Below are 22,084 nucleotides of genomic sequence, written 5' to 3'. Positions count from 1 at the left end.
TTGCTCTTTCCATCTTTATTATAATGAAGTAATGAGATTGAGCTGGTGCACAATCCCAGCAGAAGAGCTGTCACCAAGTTTTGCTACAGAATTTGGCACACAAGAGCATCTCCTCGCACATACCAAAGAGAGGAGTCTCCAGCATCTAAACTAGCCCTGACTGCACCGCATCTGATCCCAGACACCTGAAGCAGGTAACCAAGCAGGTCCCTGGATGAGTGGCACGTCTCCATGCACTTCGGCCAGGAGGCTACCACAGTGTTTGGGATATGTTCTCAGTGTTCAACTCCTCGAGCCTCTTGCTTGGTTTTGTGCAAGGAAGAAAAAGATGTTCAGCTCTGACCTCTGGGAGAAATCAGAGAAGCTCTGGACAGCACTTGCTCCATCCCCAAGCTCGGAACAGAAGCACTTTTTCCACTCGTACCCATGCTGGCTCTCATGGACACTTCACGGACATTCTCAGGACTGAAAGACACTCAGCCCCGATAGCTGGCAACGACTTTACTTCTACAGCATCATTTCCTGAGAGTTAAGCATCCCTAAAGGAAGGTGATCCAGAACTCTAGGTGCCCTTGACAACAGTTAAAGCTATAATCTATAGCAATAAAGCCATTACGAAACAAAACCAGGAGCAAATCCCTCCAGCAAACCACCAGTCAGTGAAAAATTTGAACCAAAAGTCTCCTCCATCAGTCCCTGCTGCCGCAGCCCTCCCTGGCATCTCTTCCAGCAAACATGCTTGGAGAACCAAGGTGGGTCTTTGCATCAGGCTCAGCTTAACAATAAGCCAAGGACACCTGAACACTGTCTGTGTTAATAGGAATCTAATTGGGCATCCTGATCTGCGACACAGCTTGGAAAGCTGTGGCACTGTGGGTGATAACTCATTTGGCTTGAGGTGCTGCTGGCCAGCACCCAGCGGCAGCAGGCGGCTATGGAAGGGCTTGTGGCTGAGCGCATCCTTTCCCTGATGGTGCAAACAGACTTCCCACCACCTGAGAAGTTCCAAAGGCCCCAATCCCACCCAAAGACAATGGGCTCATGGGGATGGGTAGGAGATCCCAGTCCATGCAGCGACTGGAGCAAACAGCTGTGGGACCTGATGGTCCCACTTTTCTGCACCCTTTTCCCTTTCAGCCCATCCTCTTCCAGCCAAGCCCCATCCCACTTCCTATCATTTGACTGTCTCCTAGATTTATTTCTGGTTACTGCCACATTTTGGCTGGCAGAGCACAGAGGGTCCTTTCCCCAGGGAGGAGAGAATGTAAAATTTGCAAGTACATAAACGGGAAACAAGACTGCCATTCTGGTCTACAAAAGATACCAGGAAATCACTTTACATTTCTTCCCCCTCCAAACCTGCCCACCTTCTGCTGACTCCTGAATGTTAATGTTATTTATGACAAGTGATTGATGAGGGGGATGCAGAATTCACACCCAGCACAGGGCATTTTCAAATCACCTATTCATTTTTAAGGACCGGAATCAGTTTTGTATCCTGACATGATTTATCATTTGGAGGTTGAACAGCGGCTACACAGGGCCAGCTTCCAAGCCCTGACAGACCATCACCAGGCTGAAGGCAGTGGTGAGTGGTTAACCCTTTGAGGGGTGAGCAGAAGATCACAGGACACCCGTATTCAAACTACATTGCTTAAGTTGGAGCCTTCTATTCCACCAGCATGTCAGGCCATCCTATAGCCTTCAGATGCACAGACCGTGCAGATCCAAGCTAATAGCCACATTAATGCTGCTACATTTCTTAAAAGCAGAGCTAGGTTTTTATCTTCTACATAGCCTGGCTATGTGAAAGAAATATTTACATAAGATGCTGTCATTGCAATGCACCTAAAAGAGATCAATGGGACATTTCCCCTCCAGTGGACCTTCCAGCCTACATGAGTCTCTGTATCTGCAGCAGAGAGAAATCTCACCACGAGCTCAGGAGAGATCTAGCTCCAAGTCAAATTCTGGTTCCCTTCCCTCAGAAATGTGCATTTCCTCAGGTTGCATATGGGAAAAGGGAAAGATCAGGCATGTGGGACCGGCCTGACAGCTGGGAGAAGGCAGAGCTTCTCAGGTTGGGAGAAGCTATATAAAAAGGGACAAAGTGGGAATGACATGTCTCCAGCAAAGACATTCTGTACCATACATTTGATGCCAGCCTGCCAGTGGCTGGCACAACCCACAGAATGACTTAATTCATTGCATCAGCATGGAAAAGCAAACAAACACCAAACAAGTGGGTGAAGCAGCCAAGTCTAGAGGTGACACTGTGGCAGCTTTTTCACAGCCCTTTTCTCTTGCTTCAGGAGATACTATAGCAGGATGCAGCCTCTCTCATGAGCAGGGGGAGGTATTCAGAGTACAGACGGCAGAAAGCTGCCATCCAAGGCTACAAGACCTGGGTCTAGCTGTCCTCAGTACCTCAGGGAGAAAGGTTTTAAAGCTCAAGAGCATCACAGATTCAAGTTTAGGAAGTTACCTAAGGGGACAGGGCAGGAGACATGTCCATAGAGAGTCTACTTGCGGTGTCATATTGAGGTGTCATCAGATCACTGGTGACTATTGGGACCCAGCAGGGACTCCTGGACTTGTAGCATCTGGGCACTTTGGAGAGAGTGCAGCCAGTTGTGACTGATGCCACAAAATCCCTCAAGTGTCTCTAGGCCAAGTGATTTCCTCCCCTGCCTGAGCAGCTCCTTGCCATGCCATTCCCACAATACCTTCCTCAGGTGGGAGGGCTGCAGATGGGTAGATTAGCCCCATGGCAGCAGCTTCCCCAGCAGAGCCCTGCAGATGTAGGCGATTCCAATTGCCAGTCTTGCCTTCACACTCCTGGCTTGCACTAATTGCACTGGGACCCCCTGGGATCCTGTGCAGACATGGAGCCCCACTTCACGAAGCGTAAAAGCTTCTGCTGACTCTTAGAAAGAGCTAAACACATGGGTTGAGCTGCTCTAGGAATGTTCAGGGCTGTCTTCAGCAGCACTCTCCCATATGATTCTCTGGTGTCTAGTAAGGGTTGAGTTCACACAACAGTTTTTCCCCTCAGTGGGGATGGCAGTTGTCACTGCCTTGCATCCTGTTTTCACAAAAGTACTGGAGATGCTGAATATACCTGAAGCTCCTATACCTGCAGTCATATATGGTTGGTATTAGCTCAATGGATCTAAAATACTGAAGAATTGGGATGGACGTACGTATGTTCTCACATACCCATCACCATGGCATAAGCTGTGTTTCTTAGGAAACCAGACTAGCAGCAGTGCCTGGTATCTCCATTTAGAAGAGATGAACTCTGGATGCAAGACTGGATTTTATAAGCCATTCTCTACTGCTACCACCTGCATGGCTATGCAGTGCTCCTGCGACAGGGAGGAGAACAGAGCTTCCAACAGGGGTTGAAAGGGGTAAAGTAAATAGAAGAGAGGAAAAGAGAAGGCATGAGGACGTGCACTGTTGTTGTGCATGGTTTTCTTGGCATATCCTTTGGCAGTGCAAAGCAGATGGGACAGCGGCCTATAACATGACTCTTACGCTCTACCTCCAGGCACAGCAGTGGCTGGGGAGGTGAGTACACCCAACCCTGCGCCCTTCCGCCTGCACTGCTGCTCTTACATCACTGTGGCTTCACGTCCACACACCCACGTGGTATGGAGGAGCTTGTGGTATCTGCTGGCAGCCAGGGATAACATCCACATGCTTGGGCTGTGGTTCTCCTCCTGGAAACCAGGCCCACAGAAACAACGAAAGGAAATTTTTGGCCTTGAGGCCGTCCCTGCTGGGCCTCCTCATGGTGCCCTCATCATGCAAGTGAGCACCCAGCCAGGTCCCCATCTGGTGGCTCATGAGCGGGCGTTGCTCGGAGGCACATGCTTGGTGGTGGCCGGTCAGAAGGGCTGCTTCAAAATGCTTTTTGGAGTGGAAGTGGTACTACAGCTACAATGCCATTCTTCCATCCATCCTCAGAGGGGCTTGTTCAGTGGAAATTTGCTACTTGGGAAACTAAAAATAACTGAGAACTTTCTTTTTTCGGTTTAAGGGGGCTGGTTTTGTTTCTTCTCCATTTTGCATTGAGAAAGACAAGAAAAGCCAAATTATCCTAGCTATACCTCTCCTTTGTCCTCTCTATGCCATTGCCCAGTGGGCCAAAGAAGTCTTTCAAACCTGACAGCAGTCAGGTTTGTTTCTTGCTAGAAAAGAGGAAAAAACAGCTTCACAGGGAAAATAATGGAAGCTTCCTGTGATAAATAAATAATCAACAGTTGATCTCCAGTGTATGTCCTGGAGGCTCTTTAGACCAGAGTGTCTCTGTTGAGTCTTTCCACAGCTCTCAGTACAGTGGGGTCCTAAGCCACGAGCAGAAACCATCGCAGTTGTGGTGGCATCAGTCTAAGGTGCTATGTACTGAAGAAGAGCCATTGGACCCGAGGCACCCTGCCTGCCCCTCCCCAGCAGCACTGCAGGCCAGGCCTGGGCACCCAAGTTTTACACCATCAGACCATTGCCATGGAAACCATCTCCATGTACCTATTTCAATCCTCCTGGGAAGCGTGCTGCTCCCCCACCCAGCCACCACCACACTGGCTCAACCAGGGTGGTACAACTTGCTCCAAGCATCCTGGTGCCTGCACGCTTCCCAGGCAGGAGAGGGCAAAGCCACCAGCCAGAGGTGTCTGTCCACACATTGTCAGTGGAGACCAAAGAGCATCATCATCCTTCTCCCTGAGCTCGTGAGCACGGTAGGGTTGCTGAGCTCACCAAGGGCACTTGAGGACCTTGCTCCTAACCAGGGATGGCTGTCAAGCCTTTCCTAGCTCCAGCTATCAGCGGGTCAGAGCACCTCTTCCCAAGGGAAGGGAAACAAATCCACCTCTTCTCATGACACCACCACCTTCACACCATGTCTAGCCAGCATGACACAACCTGCCAGCAGCGCTGGGCCAGCTACCTCCCACACTCTCGGCTGCGGTGATAGGGTGACCCTGCAGCAACGACACCACTCACCATCTGGATGACAGACACCGGCCCAATGCTGTTCACATAGATATCCACATCGATATAAGTGGGCTTGACTGTAAAGAAAATAAAATAGGTATGGATGAGCTGGGGCTAGAATAATTTCTGAAGGGCTGAGGACCAGGGGAGCATCTGGGATCAGTGTGGCTCTGTCTCACCAAAAATCCCAACTACAGCAGCCACAAAAGCATGGAAAACACAAGACACAGCTGGGCCAGGTCACCACCCGTGGCCACAGGGAGCTTCAGGGGACACTTACTGCCAATGTCAGGCCTCAGCTTGTTGTCATAGTTCTTCAGCAGTGAGTTGAGGATCTGCGTGGCATCAGTCTCCTGTGCCTTGGGGGTGAGGACCCAGGTTTTATTGATGCTGAGGTAATCATAATCGTATTCCTCTGTGCTCTCACACCTGGATCAGAGAGACAAAAGGAGAGAGACATCACTGTGGCAGCTCTCTGGTGCTCTGTGGGAGCAGGGACACAGCTGGGTTTCAGAGATACTAAAGGAGGAGGATGCAGTGCTGCTAAAAGGCAGAACATAAAGAGCTCAGAGATCTGCTTTCAGCCACACTGCTAAGACACAACTCACCTGGCGCCTTTGGTGCCTTGAGGGTCCCCAGACATGCAGGGGCCTTGCCACCAGCAGTCAGGACTAGCAGGGATGGGGTGCTCCACATCCTCCCCAGCTTCCTTTGGAGACACACTGCTCATCCCCAAAGTGTGGGAGCCAGTCCCTGCCCTACCCTGCTGTGTTCCTGCCCATTCCACTCCTCGCCCTCCTCTACTGCCAGCAGCTCCTGCTCCTGGAGCTGCCTGTTAACCCCAAATACCTCAGCTGCTCTGCCTGCCACTTGCACCTGAAGTGGGCTTCCTCTGAGAAGAAGACAGTGACCAAACAGCATTTTTGGGGAGCAAGGCTTTTACATTAAAAGCATTTCATAGAAAAGAGGTCCTAAACTACCAAGCAGGCAGCAGGCATGTCTGGCTTGCCAGGAACCCAGCCATCTGCCCTGCACAGATCCTCAGAAAGAAAAGCTTTACGCAAACTCATCTGCCCTCAGGCCAAGACCTGCCACAACCCATTCCCTGTAGTGACCAACCCCTCCTCCCCAGCCTTTGGTGCGAGCTCCCATTTAAAGATGCTCCATCTTCCTGATCTTCCAGTTCCAAGCCAGGCAAGGAAAGCTTGCTTCCTCCTTTGGACATGATCCACTTAGCAACAGCTTCTCCCACTGCCTTTCAAATCTACCTTTTCTAAACCTTTCACACCCCTCCCTTTTCCTAAAGGGGTTTTCCTAAACCCCCTAATTAAATTAGGTCCACATGGTCACCTGGGAAATTCTAACCACCTGCCGCTGCTCTGGGCAGCTCATTCACAAGATTGTCCCTGGAACACAGCCGTATGTGGGAGAGGATGCCGAGCACTCCCACACCCAGCACCCCCCCCTTGATGTCTGCCATGTCAGCGTGTCACCTGCTCCAGCGCCAGAAAGGGTCTCGCAGCGGGAGCTGCCACTGTGTTGACACTTCCCAGCTGGAGCCTCGCAGCTCGGAGGTGCAATCAGGCACCACCGATACACATCTCCCTTCAGTGCCTGGGGAGGCAGAGCCTGGCAAAGGTACTTGAAGGGGGGGAAAAAAGCGTTAAATTGACATGTTGCAGCCAATTTATCGGATGCTCCTCTTTTAAAACCCCAGATAAAACTTGCTTTCACAATCACTTTAAAACTCTTTGCATCTCCCCAGCTTTCAGGCACCGGGATGTGTCCCCCGACAAAGGCTGGGCTGCATGCAGCTGGCTGCCTGCCGCCGCACATTAGGTATTGGTACATCAGCTTGTTGTTTCCTGTCTGATTGCGCTGCACTTTCTAACGATGCTTAAGGAGTCTTAAGCAACGCTGTCAGGATGCGCTTCCCTATCTGAGCAGTGGCAGCGAGGGCTCGCCTGGCTGTTGTGCTGTGCCGAGCCTTCGAAATGCAGCCGAGCAGACAGCTCCGTGGCACCCAGCAGCTGCAGGAGGCACGGGGGACCACCACTGCGCCCACCTGAAAGCTGGCCAGAGCCGAAATCTGGGGCCGGCCCTGCTCCTGTGGGGCACAAAGAGGGACATGTGTCTCTGCCCGCAGCCCAGCTCAGGGCAGGGGAAAGCAATCCTAACTGCTTTGCCTTGCTGCCCATGTTTTGGGTGGTGCAGGCTGCCTCTAGCAGAGTGGGAACAGCTACACCAAAACCTTATCTCAGTGTTCCCTTGACCCTACTTGAAGTCAGCGCAAGACAGGTCACCTGCCAGCACTGAACTCTGTGTGTCCCACTGCCCTGCCAAAATCCAGTTCCTGGAAGGTGTAAGGCCACAGTAGAGTGCGAAACATCCCTCTGGGGCCGAACACAACCAGGCTGGTTACTCTGACCTCAGCCTTCTGGCTTCTCCCTGTTTAGTGTCCCTGATTAACATCCTAAGGCTTGGGATAGCATTTCCAGGGAGTCACATCCCTACTTCAGATGCAGTGACACTACCAAAAATATGCTTTTTGCTAATGCAGTTAATCCTGGACTACTAAACCATACTAAGCCATCTTAGCATAAGCAAGCCAGCTTTTGCTGGAGAAAATATGCTTTTGCTGGGTGTCTGTGCACACACAGACACATGCCAGCTCTTACTGGTCAGGAGTGTGACTCTCATGCCACCCTATGCAAGCCCCTGCCTCCTCCCCAGTGGCCCCACTTCAAATCAAGAAGGGAAGAGTCCAAGAGCTATTGCAGAGGAGATGAATTAAGGTGACATGTGCATGTCACCCCACAGCTGCTAATGGAAATGTCACACTGCAAACCTGCAGTGATCCCCAATGCACTGTGAACACTTGCCGGCCCGGTGGCTCCGTCTCCTTGTGCAAAGCGACTGGCTCGGTGACAGGGGACAGCTGGTTCTCATATGTCTCGGTGCAGTCAGGAGGAAAGGCAGAGCCACGTTTCCTCACCCCAGCTTGTTGAAATATCAAAACATCCACCTCACAGCACTCCTGCATTCGGCCACAGGGCTGGGACGCAGCCATGAGTGCGGGCTGGGGGTGGGCAGGGGGGATGATGGCAGGGCAGAGCTGGGGACATTGTGAGGAAACTCCTGGTCTGACAGACGCGGTCGGGGCTGTGGCAGCTCCTGCTGGTGCCCAGAGCAGGCCTGCATGGCAGGGAGGTGTCCTTTCGGATGCAGTAATGTATATGGATGGGGTTGGACAACCCTCCCTGGGCAACCCTTGGCATTATAGCAGGACAGTGCTCTGCCTTGCATCCCTAATTCTGTTTTACTCAAGCAGACACCTGTTTTGCTGAGATTTCCAAGCACACTGATGGTCAAAGTAAAAGCCACCCAAAGAGCTGGTGGCTGGCTCCCTCCTCCAGTGCCCAAGCTGTCTGGCAAGGTTTCCCTTAGCAGGAGGAGGGGAAGAGCAAAATGCGCCATGAGCCCTTGAAGACACTTCTGCTCCTTGCCTGGTGGGACCGCCGATGGTGCTTGACCAGGTTGCATACCCACTACTATTTGCAACCTAGTGCGTTAAGAAAGTCTGAGACCAGTAAAATTTTGTACTGAGACCTGCACCCACTGGGAAGGTGACACACACGCTCTCAGCCATCCCTAGCCCTGAGGCAGGAATGTCCTGGAGCAGATGCAGAGACCCGGGCAGTGACTGGGCAGCCCCTCTGCAAACGCAGCGCAAAGCCTCCCCTGCTCCCGAGGGACAGACAGCAACAAAATGCAAGAACATTTCCCTTGGTTGAAAAGCACTGTGGTCAATCCTAATTACTACATGCTAATGTGTCCTTCTACTGCCCATCCCAATGCCTTCAAGGGTCGTAGGCACAGGGACGTTCAGGCAAATTGCTCTAAATTAGAAGCTGGCAGAGGATTTAAGGACAGGGTGCTCACTAAACTGTACCCTACCCATTTCACATGTCTTTGTACCTCTCCTTTCACAGCATGCTCCATGAAGCCCCAATGGTCAAGTCTGCACAGTTTCAACCATCTGCCAAGCCCAACTTTCTGGTGGTGTGATGCTGTGTAGGGAACCTGCCTTCAGGTCTCAGAATTGGGTGCCTTGGTCCCAGCCAAGCCAGTGCCCTGGGAAACGTGGTGAATTAGGCTCTGTGATGGGGGGACTGTCTGGGGAGTGCTGAGTCACTCGCCACAAAGCATCCAGCCCGCTCCAGCACCAGGGGATGGGTCTTGCAGCTTATGCCGGGAGAATAGCTTTGACACATGCGGCACCTGTCCGGGCTCCTCACCCCAGCACCCACCATCAAGTGCAGGGATGGCAAGATTCACCCCCTGCGAGCTGCAGCCAGGAAAAATGCAGTGAATGCAAAGTATGACCCTTGCTCCTCTTCTTCTTCTCCCACAGGCTTCCTCTCCTGCTCCATCACCCCCCAAGCATGCACAGACACTGCTCCTGGCAAAGCCAGGCTCAGGGAAGAGGTAGACACAAGGGATTGGGCAGAAGGAGAGCTGGGCCAGCTATGGGGTAAATCTTCCGGCCCAAGGGAATACATGACTTAACTGCTCCTCCATGTGATCTTGCAGATCACGATTCACCCTCTCAAAATGCAGTGTTCATGGCAGTGCACTGCAGGATGGTAGGGCACAGGAACCGGGACCACCACAGTCCCCCTTCTAGGCTCTCAAATCCCCCCTGGGACCAGCATGCTGGCGAGAGGCTGGGTGTCAGGGCACAAGATCTGCCGTGGGGAGATCTTGCTGCCTTGACTCCGGGAAGGCCAAGCCCTGGAGGACCGCAGCAGGGATGGACTTTCTGCCTGCACCCGAGGTCGGGAAGCCTTGGCAGAGCAGACCATTAGTAGCAGGATTCATGCTCCCTGTCCCTGACTGCATTTGTAATGGGATTTGATCGGCTTTAAGGCAGCTTATTCTGCCAATTAGCTTCAGCCAGTAAAATCCCTCTTCCCCCGAGCCCTGGGGGCAACAATCTGCTGACAACTTGTTCTTTCCCCGATCTAGCCATTAAACTCACCAGCAGGGCTAGGAATTGTAAAAAAAAAAAAAAAACAACGGAAAAAGAAACTTGAAAACCCCTTGTGCGTGGGGCCTTTCATTGCTGTTTACAGAAAAGCGCTACGAACGCTGGCCCTGGGAGAGAACCGTAATCCGCCAGCCCCCCACCTCCGCTCGCCTCCTCAGCCAGCACGCCGGTGGCTTCGGGCTGGCACTGGGCTCCCGGCCGGCACCCAGAGCTGGGACCTGGGGCCAACCTGTAGAGCAAGGCAGGAGCCCGCGCTGCCCTCCTCCTGCCAGGCTGCAAGCCCTGCAGGGGCTTTCGGGGTGCCAGGGGATGGAGTGCAGGGAAGGGGACGCCAGCTCCTTCCCACCCAGGCCGACTCCGCGCGGAAATGCCCCGGTGATGGATGCAGCCCCCGGGAGGTGCCGAGCTCCCTCTGGTCCTGCTCTGGGCACCCCCAGAAGGAGCGCAGCCCCCGGCAGGATTCAATCGGCGAGGCGATGGCGGGGTGGAAAACAGGACGTCCTCTCGATTCCCGGCATGCGGAGGGGGGACCCGGGGTGCAAGGGACGTGCAGGCACTAGGTGCTGCCGAGCCCAGACCTGATCCCGCCCCGGGGCCGGCTGGACGGAACAGCTGGGGGCACAGAGGTGACCAAAGCCCCGCTGAAGCCGGGGCGGGGGGTGGTGGGGACACACGCTGCGACTCCAGCCCCCTCCCCTCCCGTTGTCCCGACGGTAAACTGAGGCGGGGAGGGGGCGTCCCGGTCGGCGGGGGGGGGGGGGGGCTCACCTGGCGCGCAGGACCGGCCCGAGGGCCAGGCAGAGCAGCAGCACCGTCCCGGGCATCTCGGCGAGGCGAGGACCGGCCCCGGGGGGCTGGGGGGGGCGGCGGCGGCGGTGCGCCCGCCCCGGCGGGGCTCAGCGCGGGGCCGGGGCGGGGGCGGCGGCGGGGCCCCCCCGCCGCCCGCTGCGCCGCGCTCCAGCCCCGCCGCCGCCCGCCCGGCTCCGCGCTCCGCGCCCCGCTCCGCGCCGCCGGGGAGGAAGGGGAAAGTTGGGCATCTCTTCTCCGACTCCGCGGCGGGGAGGGGCTCGGCGCAGGGTCCTACCTCCCCGCGCAGGGGCTGGCTCCCCCCGCACCCCCCCGAGGGCTGAGCGCCAGCGGGGGGGCGCGCACGGCAGAGGCAAACCCGCGCATCTGCCTGCCGCCGCGCTGCCGGGGAGCGAGCACCGTCAGCTGGTGCACGGATCGCTCGCTCCCCCTTTGCGTAACGAGGCGCTTGATTTCTCTTAATAGTAGCTTTTTTCAGTGCACGACGGTTGGGGGTTTTTCTAAAAAAAAAAAAGGAAAAAAAAGAGTGGGTAATCGTTGTTTAAAATACGCGAAGCGTCAGTCCCCGCTGGGCTGAGCTGCAAGGGAGAGGCAGCCGGGAGGGGGTCCTTTCCCACCTGTTGGGGCTGCTGTCCCAAAAATAAGCCGGGAGGGTGCGTGGGTAGGAGCTGTGGGCCAGCCGCGGGGCGCGGGTGGGCGGTGGGTTTTCAGCCTGTCGCTCTCTGCTCTCACAGTTTGCCAAGCTGCACTCAGGCATTTCTTTTCACTGCTGGCATCTGACTTGTAAACAGGGATAACAGATTCCTTCTTGGTCAATTTTGGGTGGGACTTGCTCAGAACCAACTTTGTTACAGCTACGTGAGGTACCAGTAATTATCCTTCGTCATCTGGTTACAGCCGTGAGTTGCAGGAGCCTGTCCCCAGCGGGGCCTGGTCCTGCATCTCCCAGAAGGTCTAGTAACACTGATGATAAATGGGGATTTGGTGCCACCTCTCTGGACCGGAGTGGGACCATCCCTGGTACTGGAGTGGGACTGCGGACAATTGAGTCTCTCACTCCTGGCCCTGTCACAGCCTTCCCTACATGAGGCCGGGCGAATCACTTCACTGCTTTCCATCTGCGTCGTGCTGGTAACCGCTGTCCTCATTTGCTCAGCTTGGCAGTATAGGGAGATACGTGTTCCCTAGGCACGATCAGTTCCTAATAGCCAGGACCAGCCTCAGTGGGGACAAGGAGTGCTACAGGAGCACAAGCAGTAAATAACAGCAGCACACCTGGGTGATTTTTCAAGGCTCTTCCTACGCAGGTTCTCCCTTGCTGATTCTTGCAATGATCACCTTAAGCCCTCAAGCATGAGATCTGAGCAGCCCCAAAGCCACGGGAGCCAGCTGCAGGCATCACAACTCCAAGATGGCATTTCCCTGTAACAAAGCAGCTGCAGATTATGTTTCCTTTACTGCATGCAAAGAAGCCAGCTCTGGGATGGCAGAGTTTACAGGAAGCACATGTCAAAAGAGTAAATAATGAATATCAAAGCAGCAGCGAAGGTGAAAAGAACCCTTTAAGCTTCAAAGCAAGCCACTGGATTGCCCCAGAAGTTCTTCAGGGATCCAGATGAAGCCAAAGTTGGGAAAGGTGCAAGAACAGCCGCAGGAAGGACATAGCTGTAGAGACTTCTGGTCATGAGCAGATCACAGAAAATCCAGGGGTTCATATATGTGCTCTCAGCTCCCCCTCAAGACGCAGGATGTGAAGTGGTATATGGGGAAATTCATGGGACTGATTTCTTTTGACCACCCCTTCTGCTACCTAAGAACAGAGAGATGTGGGGAGGACCGGTGCTTGGAGAGCTGGAGATGGTCAGAGCAGTATTAAGGAATCACAATATCCATTTACGATGCTGTTTTGGGGACAGCTTCCAAGCAGTTCTATGCACCGGGAGCATCCGAGCAGCTGTCCTCCCCGGTCTTCTTCATCTACAGTGGTTTCTTGTTGTAACTGGTTCTGAGTCTCTTATTTGGACCAAAGATAAGAATGAAGCGTGTTGATGGTGTAAGAGAGCAAGGGGAGAGCGCTGCTTTTCAAGCAAACACTTTATTTGTCAACAGCAGAGGCTCAGCCTGGGAGAAACCCATTTCAAATTCATGGTGTATGATTTTGACCAGGAAAAACCACCCTCAGTCTAAATGCTGGGAAGGACAAAATGTCCTGCACCAGTGTTTTGGGAGGAAACAGCCCCCATTTTCCACTTTGAAGAGATATTTGTTTTGAGGTCTACTGTCATGGGATTCTCCAAACTTAAACAGGAGATGAAATGTTTTATTCAAGATGCTTTTTGTCCCTTCTGGTATTTCGGTTTAACTGGCAAACTAATAAAACCTATTATTTACAGAGTTCTCATAAGCACAGAGCCTGGGGGGGGCATGCTGCCACAGTAAATGAGGGTTTGATCATGCAGTCCTCACTGCAGGATTTAGCCCTGGGAAGCAAGGAGACAATCCAGCCCTGGCCCAGGACCCCAAACCTTGCAAGGTTGGCAGTGCTTTCAGAGGGAGACGCCCCATAGCCAGAAAGTCCTGTATGAGTCTGGGCACATCTGCAACCCTTTCTGAATCCTGCTGTGCTCTCTCAAAAGCTCCTTTGCAGTGTCAGCCATGGAATCTGTGCTGCCTGCTCCCGCGTTGGTGGGTGGTGTTTATGACTGCAGGCTGGAACAGCAGGTGAAGGCAGGAGGCAACGCTCTGCCCTCCTCTTCCCTGTGCAAGGGGCTGGTCACTCCTTGCCTCGGGCAATGCCAAAGACAAGGAATGTCTCTCTCCAAGGAGACTGCTTTTCTTCTGGGCTATGTCAGGAGTGCTGTACTGAGGGAAAATAGATACAAGTGGAGAAAAGTATTAACCCAAGGTATTTAGGAGCTTGTTTCTGGGAAAAGTCAGGCTCTTGGCATTTGCAAAATCCTCCCCAGATACCTTGCAAGGGTGAAGGAGCAAGGGAACTCACAGCTGGACTGGAGGACCCCGGGCAGAGACAGATCGCACAGGGCTCTGCAGGAACAGGTCAGGCTTGAGAGCACTGCTGACAGAGCTGGGGACGCCAGGACAAGGAGCTGCCAGGGTATTTGCAGGCAGCTACTGCCAGGGCCGTGCAGCAGGCAGCTCTGAAGGGCTGCATAGAGGTGAATTTGCCTTCCCCTCCTCCCGTCACTGCTCCACGTCATCCGTCTGAGGATAGAGCACAGTTAGAGCACTGTCCTTGATACTCACTCTCCTCCTGGTAACGAACCGGGGCTCGTGTTGTTACTTAGCCAGTGCATCCTCCAGGAGCAACGCAGGTTCCCACGCTGTCTGCCCATGAATCTCCTCCTCGTGCCCAGAGCTGTGGGCTCTGGCAGAAGGCAGAGGCTGGTCAGGCTGCGAGTCTCCTACAGCAGTATCCATGAGGCTGAGTATGCTGATATGCCTGGGACAAGAGCAGCAAAGGACATCTGAGGAGAAGCTGGTTACAGCATCCCTTTGGAAAACTCGGAGAATGAAAAACCCTGTATAAGCCTCAACCTTTTTCTCCAAGTTGGGGCACATCCTGCATGGTGGAAACATTTGTTTACTCTACCAGGGCATTTGTTCAACATGGCCAAGGTTTTGTCTTTTTCAGGCTCACCAGGCAGACTGGGCACAGCAGCAGATGCTGCATCTGGGCTCACACGACATCAATAACCGCTCCAGCTGGGCTCTGGCTTCCCACCATTATGGACAGCGATGATATATGAAGCAGACAGGACACAGTTTGGTTTTTAGGTGCTGGAGTGAACTTGCAGTGCTGACAGATTAAAAAAATGTGTTTGGAGCCTGAACAAATGTGACATGAATGTTTTCCAAGGAGAATGAAGGGTGTGGGAGGACAGCCCAGGCCGTAGCAAGAGCTGGTGCAAGCTGTCCCAGAGGGTGACAAGAGCGTTGACAGGAGTGAGAGCTTTACTTTCATCCTCTGCTGCTACGTCAGGCCAGGCATGAAAGAGTCTCCACATCCCTTCCGCTGTGGACAGTCCCTCTTCAAAATTAGTTGCTTAGTGGGAAGAGATCACCGAACTGATAGGTGATCTGATCCTGGGTGTCAGAACGGTTCTCGCTGTCATCCCGGGGATGGGAAAGATGCTATATTTCCTGCACTTTTATGGTTCTGCTCTTCCGACGCTCTCCCCAAGTTGGGGCTTAACGTGTTACGTTCCTGCTAGGGATGAATATGTGAAAAGAGAAAACGTACATGGGAAAGGGTGGGGAGGGGAAGAGAATTGGCAGCATTTGACAAAAAAGGGAAAACTCTCAGCAAATTGAACACTAGATATTTCAATACTTTTTCAAATGGACTTCACAGCTATGCCATCCATCCATCCATCTGATGTCGTATGTCCAGTACAGTACCATGAGCTGGTAGTTTGGCGTGTTGCCCCCAGAGTAACTCACAGGCAGTACATCCATATTTTAAATACTGTGCAACTGCTGACACAAACTTTGGGGACATGCAGCTGCAGTAACAGGAGCAGCTGCTTCCCTTCACTGTAGAAATATGCCTGCCTCTGGATGAAGACACACTAGCTCCTTGTCAACCCATGCCACAATAGTTCAGGGTAGGGGAAAAGGAGCCAGGAAGGTCATGGAGGCAACAAAAACTGTCATTGGGATGCAAACTGTATTTCACACAGTGATTCCACCTAGGGTTGCTCAATAGCTGGGAAAAACCTGGGCTTGGGACTCTCCAGAGGACATGCTGGGATTCAGAGCAGAGCCTACACATGCAGAAGATGGTGCTTATGACCAAAAACCCATGGGTGGACCTGGCCAGCAGTAACCCTGCCTGGCCTGACCCTTTCCATACCACAGCTCTGAAGGCACAGCTGAGGGTACATCATCACTCACTGGCCTCCCTGGCTGGATTTGAGAGAGAGAGAGGAGGCACAGTTGCCTTTTATTGTTAATACCCTTAGGCATTTCTGTTCAGAGATGCGGGGATTTCAATGACTTCTCTCTACACTGGCTCAGGAATGTTTATACACCAGTAAATAATATTAACTGCTCATCTGTGGCTGAGTTTAGCTGTTGCAATTACAGCTGTTTCCAGCATCTGGTCTGGGTCCTGCACTCTGCTTTCCCTCTTGCTCCGGCTCTGTGGTTTGCCTGGCAGTTTGACATTTTGTCAGCCTGAGGATAATGCAGGACAGTTGGCAAGTCGAGAAACCAGTGAAAGATGCTTTCCTCCCAGAGCTGAGGCAGAACGCAGTCCCTCCTGTGGCACGTACCAGGTGATCTGGGCTCACACAAGCTGTGTTGCTTTGCTCTCTGTTATGGGACTGACTCTGAAGCCCCGGGACAGATCCCTGCAGCGAGCCCATATTCAGACACCTCCTTCCTTCTTGGGACCTGCTAGGCATTTTCAGGGCCTCTTCATTTTCCTTCTTTGTGGAGCTCTGGTGTCTCCCCCAGCAAGAGTGAAATGCCCTTCTCACTCAAGTGCCTGAACTCAAAGGACACATTTTGGAGGGGCTGCTTTTTGTTGTGTTTTAGGGAGGCCGTGCTTGGGATCATCATGCACGGTGTCCCCCCAACAGGGCTGCATTAGCAAGAGCTCACTAGGGAGATGACCAGCTGAGAGCAGGCTTGGCACACCCCGATGCACTTTGCCCATCTGGCATGTGGGGTCCCCAGCACACGCCTGCTCAGGACAGGGTCAGTGCCTGCTCCTCACCTGGAGCCCCTCAGCAGCCCCTCTTCCACCCCTGGCCCAAAGCATCATTCATTCAGGAGGAAGAGAGCACCCTCTGTGCTGCTATTACCCACTCCCAGATGGGGGGAAGCAATGGGACAACCTCTCCTTCCATCTCCTCTTGGCCAGATGGGACACAGCAGGACAGTTGGCCCCCACAGCAGCCCTGAGAGCCCCCCATGGTCATGCCACCAGGGTTCCCCCTGAGACCATGGCAGAGCAGGGCTGCTCTCCCAGTCCAGACTCCCTCCAGCAGCCAGCTGCTCTCCACTGCAGGCACTGCCATTTAGACCCTTTCCACCTCCACACCCTTGTGAGCACCCGCGATGCTCCTCAGCCCATGCCCGCAAAGGGTACATGGAGAAATGCCAGCATTGCTCTCTTCCTCAGCTCCAGGATCTCCTGTGAAACACTGACCTAGATCAACCCTACGCTGCGCATGAGCCTGGGCTGTGCTGCTGTGGCTGCCGGGCATGGCGAGCCCCACTCAGGTACGAGGAGTACTCTTTGGGATTTTACTTTCCGACCGAATAGTCCTCGCACCTCATCAGGTGGAAATCCAGACCCCAACTGGCCAATGCAGCCAATGTCACAGCGCCCAGCATCCACCATGCCCCTCACCCTTGTTTTCTCCCCCTCCATCCCAGCCCCTCCAGTTGCTGAAAGCAATCAGTGGCAGCACAAGTGCAAAGAAGCCGACACTGTGAGCTGCGGCTTTCACGCTCGGTGCCCTCCAGCTTCTGCGCTCCCAAAGTCATCGGAGCAGAAATGCCTGCACACGCAGCACCTCTCCAACAGGGAGATGCTGGCACTAGGAACTGCTAAGTGCCAGCACATCAGGAATGAGAGATCTTCTCCTAATACTCACTAAGCTCCAATCTTAATCTTGTTCGTTGCTGTTAAGTCTCAGAGAAATAGGGCTGATGCATTGAAAGGAGGTAAAATAAAAAGATTCAAGAGGAGGCTGAAGTTTCTTTAGAAAACTGAAGAGAAATAATCTTCAAAGGTTCCCATGAGCCTGCACACCCTGGCCTGGAAAAGCGGAACAGATAAACATTGAGAACAGCAGTGGGAGCCTTGCTGGAGTTGTTTTTTAGTCTGGTATTTTGTGGGAGGGGACAGAAGAGTTAAAGTTGGAATATCAGAAAGCAGTTATGGGATCTCAGTACCTAGGGCTTGACACCTTCCCCTGCTGGCTGGTAGGGTCAGGTCCCTGAGGCAAAGCCCAATTCCCATTTCCCCACCCGGCTGGGGACCAGCCAGAGCAGTGGCACATGAGGGGCTGGATGCTTTTCCCTGGGTGAGACCCCCAGGCAGGTCTGTGGTCCCTTCCCACTGCCCCACCTGCAAGCAGGTTCCAGCCAGGTGGAAAGAGCTGCAAAGAAACAGCCTGGTCTGGGACGAATGGAAGGAGTTGCGTCCAGTAGACGGCCTCTGCCTACATCCAGGCAGGGCGTTTGCTGCCCATCATCCCAGACTGTCAGGGCAAGGAGCCAGGGCAGTGCAGCACCTTGCTCCCACCACCTTGCCTGGGGCTGCCTCACCCCTCCCACATCCCATTGCCTTGCAGCATCCCTGCAGAGAGCCTTGTGCTAGCACCCTCTCACCCTTGCACGAGGGACACGCGTGGAGGGGTCTCCCCTCTCCTTGTATCCTCCCCTGAGGCCTGGGGGTTCCTGCAGTGAAAGCTGCTTCCAGACTATGTACTTGTCACTGCCCACCGAGCTGCTGCTGAATCCCTTCCTCAGCTCGCAGATACTTTTAGCCTCCCTAACAGCCCAAGGCAACACACGTTGCCATTAAATAAGGCCCTGCTATGAAAGGTGCTGCCCTTTCACCTTGCAAAAAGTGCATGTGTGTGGAAGACACCAGGGAGCATCCCTGGCATATTCCAAATGCACCCCAATGCAGCACACCGAGCATGCACACCTTTGTCCCACACACTGCAGAGGGATGTGCCCAGCCCCAGGGTGTTCACAGAAGGGGTCATGGTGCAGAGATGTAGATAAGCTGAACCAGACCGCTTCTGTGCAAGCAGGGTGGGATCTAATGGGGCTCCCGCAAAGTGGGAGCAGCCTGTCTGCAGGCTCTCAGCTAGAGCCTGCGGTGGGGAGGCAAATCACCGACTCCCCAGGCAGCTCTGCCAGCTTCAGGTTTTGCAGCAAATTTTGCCTTTGTCATTGCCCATGTCTTTGGTGGACAGGGGACTCCTGTCTTCTAGGAGGCTGTTAAAAAATGCCTTTCAACAGCAGTCAAATTCACCAAAAAAAAAAAAAAAGGAGCAAGCCATAATTACACCCACACAGCTCTCCACACTGCGCTAAGCTTCACCCCCCTGTCAGAAATGCACCCGCACCAATAGAGTGGATATGTTGATTAAAAGTCCCCCAAAATGAATAGATCAAGAGAAATCTGCCATACCCCTGCAGCAAGGGTGAAGTGCTTTTTAATTAAGGACAAAGAGATGCAAATGTCCTGAATCATCACAAGCAAATAGCAAAATAGCACCTGTCAGAATATTAAAAAACAAGCACTCAGCGTTCCCTTGTGATCAGCTCGAAGGAGGCCTTGAGTTTAAAAAAAAATAGAAATTCCACCGAGAGTTGGAAAATGTAATAGGCTGAGAGCAAGCGAAGAAAATGGCTCAATAAAAACAAGTGGGTATTACTTGCTGGTGATTTTGGCGTGGGAACGTGTCAGCAAAGCCGACAGACAGGTCTGGAGCATCCCTGGCCCCAGCACAGCCTGCGCCGGACCAGCTCAGAGGCCGGCACGAAGCGCTGTTGACCTGCCCAGCCTGCCTGCAGGCTCCTTCCCATCAGTGGCAAAGCCCCACTCCTCCCAGGTGCAAGATTCCTGCCGCGACCCTACAAAGCCCCTAATCACAAGCACTCAAATAACCCCAGTCAGCTGGGAAAAAATTACTTAATGCACACTGAAGTGCTTTGCTGGAGGATCAGCCTTGGGATCTGCTCCACACCGATCCCCTCACCCGCGTCAGGCCTGTCCGTGCTGAAGGAGAGGGGATTTAATGGGCAATGAAGGCAACAGGGTTGCATTTCAGGGCCGTGCAACAAGAACCCATAAACTGTTCTCCTCACTGTGCATTTGTTTGTGAGGCAACCTGGGAACATGCAGGTAGGGTCCTGTAAGTGTCCAGAGCCTTTATTATTAGGACTGATTACAGGGGAAGATGGCTGGAAAGGATGCCTGGATGCAATGCTGCTGGGGAGAGCTGGCAGGTGGTCTCAGGCTGATCAGGGCAGACAATTATTTCCACAGAATAAAAGGGTTAAATGGGGAAGTTTGAGGAATTCTTTTGCATTTTGGATGTGTTCATTGCTATCATTGCTTGCTTTCACCCAAACCCATTTGTGTTCACGTTAAAAACCCAGACGTGAGGGGCCATGGTGCCACGAGGAGCGCCCCACGCATGCAGCCTCCCCTCTGGCCTCCAAACAGTGGCCTTGAGCACCCCCAGCTTAATGACACAGCTGAGGCCACTGCTGTCCCCACCGCTGTACCAGACCCGGGGGGGGATGAGGGCCAGGAAAGGCAATGAAAGGAGCAAGTGTTGGGAAGCACGGCGAGAGCCAGCGCAGCCCAGGAGCAGCAACAAAGGGCTGGGGCTGTGAAAGGAAGGCAGAGCGAAAGGGAAATGCCTGGAATAATAAGTGACGGACGGATGCCTTTGAAGGGGACTCTGATATCTTGGGTCTCCCGCCTGACCTACTTAAAACTGGTGTAATCTGATGAAGGAGCATCCTCCGGCTCTAAATATAAACTTCACTCCTCTTTATTTAAATTCCTTCCCTCTGCCACCCAGGGGTAGGACTGTGGTTGACAGCTGGGTGTGAGGCATTGTATGTATTCCGTAGGTCCCAGAGTCCTGCAGAAGCCCCCTCTGCCCCTGCCTGGGGAGGGCTGGGTACCTTAGGGAGGCTGCTGGGCAATTTTCCCATGAGGATGGGCCACACAGCAGCAGAGGCACTAGCACAGAGCCCAGAGGGACAGTGCTGGCATCGCACGGTTTTCTAGCAGCCTATTTATGAACAGGAGCAAAACTGCACTCCACAGGGCATTGCCTATAGAGGAATTACGGGATGCCCTGCTGTCAGGTAGCCATTCCCAGCACAAGCTGCAGAAAACAACACATCAGGACCCAAAAGTCAGGGGTGTCCCATTAGCTCCTTGTATATGTGTGATTTGCAGTCAAAGATTTTTCATTTTAAATGAACAGCAAATCTGATGCACAACAGAGTCCTGAGGCATCTAAACAATAGGCAACTTTAGGCAGAATTTGGCAATTAGTTTAAGTAAGAAGAAAAACAAAACCACAATCCAAGAAAAAAACCCAGCTTTTTTCACCTGTTTTGAAATAAAATGTTTTGCTTAACAATGCCAAAATGTTTCATCGATCCATTTTCTAAATTAAATGCTTCAAGTTTTTCCACTTCAGCACACCATTGTTCATTTAAAACTCAACTTTCTTTAAATAAAAAGGGTAGAAAAAGAACCACTGTTTTGGTTTGAACAACACACTGAGATGTCAAGATTAATTTTTTTCATTTTTCCTGTTTCACTGGAAAGCCATATTAAAAAAAAAAAGTTTTGATTCAATCTGAACCAAATTTAATCCATTCCTCACTCTTCTCCAGAGCAATTTCCATATCTGCAATGTGTATTCCCTGGAGAGCTGCTGTCGCTGCAGCCCCAGCCCCATGCGCACTCTCAGCGTGCACAGCCGGAGCCAGCACAAGGGGATGTTCAAGCAACACTCGGCCAGTTTTGTTCAAGCAACTCAGCAGCGATCAGGTATCCGGCATGGGGCCAGCTTTGTGAGAGAAACAGTGACCACCGGTGGTAAAACTCCAGCAGAAATTAAGACCCCTAAGCAGCGAGATGGCCAAGGGCAGAGCAGGGGGAATGGACAGCCTGGCCCTGCTCCCGTAGGAAGCCCAGCAGCAGCGCATCCCTGGCTGAGATGGGGACACCGTGCTGTTCCCAAGCAAGAGCAGCTGCCACCACCCCAGACTATTGGGCTGTAGCCAGGGACATCACATCTCTGCTGTCATCCTTTCTGCAAGAACTACAAAGCCAGGACATGCCAGGGGCTTCTGGAGCTCCAGGTCTTCCCATTGCCACATGGGGAGCAAGGTGGGTTTGGTGAGAATTCCCAGCAGATAAGAGTAAGACTCATAATATTGTTCTATCAAGGGCTTTCATCAAGCCCTTACAGATCCCAGCTCCCCAAGGATATAAAATTTCCAGCTCATAGACTCTGGGACTGTATGAGCTATTTAGGAACCTTCATGTGCTTTATTCAACTGCCTTGCTTTGGTGGCAAAAATGTATGTGGGATTAGAAAGCCAAAACAATTAAATTAAAAAACAAGTCATTACAGAAAGCTAGCAAGCTGCACATCTCTCAGTATCATCATCAGAATTAGATGAGTTTGTTCCCTTTGT

General features: G+C 52.8%; 1 protein-coding gene across 1 annotated transcript in view; it reads right to left on the bottom strand.

Moving 5' to 3' along the window:
- The window catches only part of LOC142043167 (gamma-aminobutyric acid receptor subunit gamma-4), a 43,577-nt gene extending 32,640 nt beyond the window's left edge, over positions 1–10,937 (bottom strand). Inside the window, exons 1-3 of the mRNA XM_075053998.1 lie at positions 10,820–10,937; positions 5,282–5,430; positions 5,011–5,078 (exon numbers count right to left, since the gene is read on the bottom strand). Of these exons, the coding sequence (XP_074910099.1) occupies positions 5,011–5,078; positions 5,282–5,430; positions 10,820–10,875 (273 nt within the window). The 5' untranslated portion in view covers positions 10,876–10,937. The remainder of the gene's footprint in view (positions 1–5,010; positions 5,079–5,281; positions 5,431–10,819) is intronic.
- Positions 10,938–22,084: the final 11,147 nt, after the last annotated feature.

Source organism: Buteo buteo, chromosome 22 (assembly GCF_964188355.1).
Source record: "Buteo buteo chromosome 22, bButBut1.hap1.1, whole genome shotgun sequence".
Classification (NCBI taxonomy): Eukaryota; Metazoa; Chordata; class Aves; order Accipitriformes; family Accipitridae; genus Buteo; species Buteo buteo.
Note: the sequence above shows the minus strand (reverse complement) of the source record. Positions and strands in the feature narration are given on the sequence as shown.